The sequence below is a fragment of the Drosophila miranda genome, chromosome 2 (genome assembly GCF_003369915.1).
Source record: "Drosophila miranda strain MSH22 chromosome 2, D.miranda_PacBio2.1, whole genome shotgun sequence".
Lineage (NCBI taxonomy): Eukaryota > Metazoa > Arthropoda > Insecta > Diptera > Drosophilidae > Drosophila > Drosophila miranda.
The window spans coordinates 28321827-28326537 of NC_046675.1; the positions used below are offsets into that span (position 1 = coordinate 28321827).

Sequence of the window (4711 nt, forward strand, 5' to 3'; positions counted from 1 at the left end):
ATTTACTGCCAACTTTTACGTATCGCGCGGAACGTTCACGTTCACGTTACCAATTACACCTTCCGACTTGGCCACAAGCAAAATCAAAATGAAGATCGCGCGCGCCAACTGCCTGTTCATTCTGCTGCTATTTTGAATTTTTTGTCCGAACCAGTGTGACCGCGGATTTATCGATAAAATATACCGTCCGACCCTCACAAATATACCGAAACATACCGCCTCATTTTCAAAATATACCGTAAATATACCGTCGGCTCATTTTGGACCCCAAAAAAATACCGAAAAGTATCAAAAGTACCGTAAACGGTCACCCTGGTCCGAACCGAATGTTGTTGTTTTAATTAAAGTTAATTTTATTTAAAAAATAAGTACGCTTACGCCCAGACCCCGCCCTAGAAAGTGTGTGCAACTGGCCGAACGTTACTCTAGATTGGCTGATCAACGAAAAACTGGTGAATAGGTGGAGCTTGGAGCTGGTTTTCATTGACCAAAATATATGGGCGTTGACGGAAGATGCTTCTGCTGGCTGCCTGGTGGCAGCGCGTCACGCAGGCCCAAACGAATTAAACAAACATGCTTCAGACACTCTTTTGACCCATCGTTACTCTTGTGATTCTGTGATTGTAGAAACATGGTTGTGCTGAGCTCCTGCTGGTCCCCCATCATCTGGTCGGACAATGTACGCACGGGCAGCTACGCTGTGGCCGCGTACACGGCCGCCTTGTCGGTGGTGATGATCACTATTATCGCCTACATGCTGGCGGGCGGCGAGTCGGCCCAGCTCTATTCTCCACTATTCGAGACGGACATCAAGACGTCGATGCCCATAGCTGGCGGCTTCTTCATCATATACTTTCTCCTGATCATTGTTGCCTCCTATCTGGTGTACTTTGGCATTAAGATCAGGTGAGTGCTGGAGTTATAAGCTAATGGAGTTCTTACTACATTAATGCCTCTCTACAGCACTCGCGGCTGGCTGCTGCCCTGGCTGGGTCTGGTGGGCCTTGCCATTCTCTTCCAGTTCTGCTGGAGTCTGTGGCTCATCGGTGGATACTACATCTATGTAAGTGGGAAAAGCAGGCAAAGTGAATCCTCAATTTAATGATTGCTCTCTCCCACAGCTGGAACAAACCTTTTCGGCTCTGCTCAACTTCGTTTGGATGGCCTACAATGTGAGTAAATATATAAATACCCCATCCCCATCTTAACCAATTTTCTTTGATTCGATAGATATACTGTTGGCTGGTAGTCTTCTCTCAGTACCAGATCTTCTTGCAAATCCAGAATCCAAACATTGAGCTGCTGATGCCGTGATGAGGCTCGAATAACTTTTCGAATTCTTAGACTTGACACGCAACAAAAGTCCGTCCAGAGACAGTTTTGTAATAAGAATACATTTCATTTCCATTACACACAGAGATGCCTACCAAATAGTTTTATAAATATATACATTTTACGCCTTTATACACATCTACTATACATCTATAATGTATGAATCGAATGCCTTAGTCTGCTTTTTGACCATTAAAAACAATTATTCGTAAAGATAATACGTCTACTGAGTGTAGTGTTTGTTCTCGGATCAGATCCTCGAAGGCAGGGCATGGCATCGAGAGATGTGGGTGGTGCATCAGCCGTTAATTAAGTTCTATGTGTGTGTACGCATTAAATATATTTAAATATTTATATTTAGAGAAAGTTACAATTTGTACAGAAACGATTAATCAAACAGACGAACTTTAGCCCCGTAAAGAGACAGGGGCCAGATCTGAATGGCTTTCTGGGTGCGGTGTGAGTGCGACAAAGCTGAGTGAAGGCCAGGCCAACGAACTCAAACCTGGCTCAAGCCTAGGCTCGAGTGGGATCGGGGAGGAGGGTTTTCAAAACACTAAATGTACATTATGGTAAAATCTTAGGGTCGAATAATATACAGAGCGCAGCGCCAAGTACTGCTGTACTGCCCACGCCTGGTGTTGAACACAGGACAGTGGGCTCTTGCGGTTGCTATTCCTAGGTCTTCTCCTCCTTCTCCTTGTTGTACCGCTCGAGCTCCTTGAGGAACTGGGCCTTCGGCTTCATCACATTGGGTCGCTCGCCACGGCAGTTCGGACAGAACCACTTGCCCTTCGGCTTCAGCACCAGGGACACACACGAGAAGTGGAACCACTCGATGGGGCACAGGTCGTTGTCGCACAGAATCATTTCGCCAAAAGAGATCTGCAATGAAAACAGTGTAACGTTAGCTGTTTCTCTCTTGGGATGCCACTCCACTCCACTTACCTGGTTGCAGACGCAGTAGGTCGGCTCATCCGGATCGATGGTCTCCGGCGGCGGCGTCTCCTCGCGTGCATTCGCTGTTGTGTTCGAAGCGCCCGCGCCGCGTACCTTGCGTTTCTTCTTCTTGCCCGAATTATTGCCGCCTCCTCCTCCGCCACCACCACCACCACCGGCTCCTCCTCCCGCCCCGCCGCTGATCGTGCCACCGGATCCGCTGGCCAGGCTGCCACCCGAAGTTCCCTGCAGGTTCCCCTTGCGCTGACCGGCCCCAGCACTGCCCAGGGAGCCCTTGCGTTCCCCGTTGCCGCTGCCACTGCCACCGGCCTCGTTGGCCGAGTTCGATTCGTTGCCGCCCATCTCCAGGGAGCTGCCGTTGACCAAGCTCTCGTTGCGGCGCCGTGAGCGTTTGCTTCCCCCTCTCTGCAAATCACCGCCGCCGCTGGCGCTCAGGTTGCCATTGGAGCCACCACCGTTGCTGACATGGCTGGAGCGCTCTGAGTTCGGTGTGGAGCCGCCGCCGCCATTGCCCGAAATGATGGCCCCCGGGTTAGTCACCCCCACGACGCCGACGTACACGGGCAGGCCGTACTGATCCTTCACTGTAAATCCACCGACACTTCCGCCCAGGCCGTTGCCATTCAGACCGCCGCTGCTGCTGCTGCCGGCGCCACCTCCGCCTACCGTGTTCGCCTGGTCCCGCATCGGGCTCTGTAATCTCTGCAGCTTCGATGCCGGACAGTCGTCCAGCAGCGCGTAGCGGTCGCGCTCCTCCTTCAGGTCGAGGTTCTGCTGGTTCGTGTCTAGCTGCCGCAGCTTGCCGTCGATCATCTCTTGCATTTGGCCGACAATCTGCATCTTTTCGTCGCCCAGCTCCTGCGCCTGGATGAGGCACTGGTGCATGCGGTTCATGCTGCGGGACCGCCGGACAGTGTCGGTCGAGTTTTGCAGCGTCAGATACAGGTCATAGTAGTGGTCCACATCGCGAATCAGCCCTGCGAATGGTGCCAACAGATCGGATCAGTTTACGCTACGTTTGGGAAAGATTTAGGCCGCGAAAACCCACCTCGGTACTGGACATCGATGTCACGGATGCGGGAGAGCTGCCGCTGCACGTCGTCCGGCAGGTTCTCCACGGAATCAATGTAGTTGTCGACATAGGTGGCCGAATTTATGGCCTCCGACTCGGATGCAATTGGATTTATCATGTTAAGGTTCGATGCGCGTCAGTTCGGCTGCTGTCGCTGCCACATCGAGTGGGTACTGCTGGAGTCTGGTGGAATTGGTGCGCCACAGGGACTGGAAAAGATCGGTTGAGTTACTTTCGCTTTACGATTGATGAATCAATTTTCTTTTTATTGCGTTTTTCGTGAAAAGAGGTTTAAGCGTTCGAAGTTTTTTTTCCGATTTATCAATGTACGGTCAGACACTCGCAAATATACCGTCGCATTTTCAAAATATACCATAAATATACTGACGAATTCGAGTTCTCTTTTAAATATTCCTCATTTTTGATATTCCGTTGAATATTACTATCTATATGGAACATTTAGCCATGCCGTCATAATTTTATACGATTGATAAATAAATTTTCTACAAGATTGGATAGTTTTTAATCCTTGCTTTTATTGTATTTATTTAAAAAAAAAGGTTTAAACGAAAAAGTTCAACAAAAAAAAAGTCGCAATGTTGCTGGCATTTGAAGACGTGATGCGTGTATAGCCCTTTGTACACCCTATTTCGCTAATATTATATGAAGATTAAACGTGATTTATAAAGACCTTTTCTCAAATTGATATTCTTTAGACATATTCAAGTACATTATTAGTATCTTGTATATATTTATGTCGATCCTGATACCTACTGAGCCTTGGAAGACAAACGTATTCACAATTCTATAGTATCCATTTGCCCCAGGGTATGTGTGTTTTGAGTCGCCACTTGCGACTGTACTTGTGTGCGTGTGCATGTGTGCGTAGGTACATATATATGCATATTCGTCGATAGTATCGGATCGGTGCTTTGCAGCACTGAAAGTGTGACTATACCCAAGTTGTTCCTCTGTTTTAATAAAAGGGGCTTAAATGGGTTAAGTTTATTTTTCATCGTGGCACGGTGCGGCCAAAATGTTTGGCCATACTAAAAACGAAAATATGAAGTCCTTTTGCGGATATTCTTGCACGGTCACTCTTTAAATTGAACTCGACCTTGCGACTGTACTTGTGTGCGTGTGTATGTGTGCGTAGGTACATATATATGCATATTCGTCGATAGTATCGGATCGGTGCTTTGCAGCACTGAAAGTGTGACCATACCCAAGTTGTTCCTCTGTTTTAATAAAAGGGGCTTAAATGGGTTAAGTTTATTTTTCATCGTGGCACGGAGCGGCCAAAATGTTTGGCCATACTAAAAACGAAAATATCAAGTGCTTTTGCGG

At 48.0% G+C, this 4711-nt stretch overlaps 2 protein-coding genes across 2 annotated transcripts; one reads left to right on the forward strand and one right to left on the reverse strand.

Annotated features, from left to right (window-relative positions):
* Window positions 1-291: 291 nt before the first annotated feature.
* Window positions 292-1550, forward strand: LOC108157036. The gene is made up of 5 exons (XM_017288848.2): window positions 292-452; window positions 628-906; window positions 964-1063; window positions 1122-1172; window positions 1231-1550. Exons 2-5 carry the CDS (start codon window positions 632-634, stop codon window positions 1312-1314), a joined length of 510 nt encoding a protein of 169 aa, XP_017144337.1. The 5' UTR covers window positions 292-452; window positions 628-631; the 3' UTR covers window positions 1315-1550.
* A 120-nt stretch (window positions 1551-1670) lies between these two features.
* On the reverse strand, window positions 1671-3704 carry LOC108157035 (inhibitor of growth protein 2). The gene is made up of 3 exons (XM_017288847.1): window positions 3341-3704; window positions 2281-3269; window positions 1671-2217 (listed from the first exon to the last, which is right to left on the reverse strand). Exons 1-3 carry the CDS (start codon window positions 3480-3482, stop codon window positions 2011-2013), a joined length of 1338 nt encoding a protein of 445 aa, XP_017144336.1. The 5' UTR covers window positions 3483-3704; the 3' UTR covers window positions 1671-2010.
* Window positions 3705-4711: the final 1007 nt, after the last annotated feature.

Excerpts from the sequence above, each read along its gene's own strand:
- LOC108157036 (XM_017288848.2), top strand. The coding sequence starts at position 632 with ATGGTTGTGCTGAGCTCCTGCTGGTCCCCCATCATCTGGTCGGACAAT. Across the intron at positions 907-963 it reads TACTTTGGCATTAAGATCAG|CACTCGCGGCTGGCTGCTGC; the intron begins GTGAGTGCTGGA and ends GCCTCTCTACAG. Across the intron at positions 1,173-1,230 it reads TCGTTTGGATGGCCTACAAT|ATATACTGTTGGCTGGTAGT; the intron begins GTGAGTAAATAT and ends TTGATTCGATAG.
- LOC108157035 (XM_017288847.1), bottom strand. The coding sequence starts at position 3,482 with ATGATAAATCCAATTGCATCCGAGTCGGAGGCCATAAATTCGGCCACC. Across the intron at positions 3,270-3,340 it reads CATCGATGTCCAGTACCGAG|GGCTGATTCGCGATGTGGAC; the intron begins GTGGGTTTTCGC and ends CACCATTCGCAG. Across the intron at positions 2,218-2,280 it reads CCTACTGCGTCTGCAACCAG|ATCTCTTTTGGCGAAATGAT; the intron begins GTAAGTGGAGTG and ends TTTTCATTGCAG.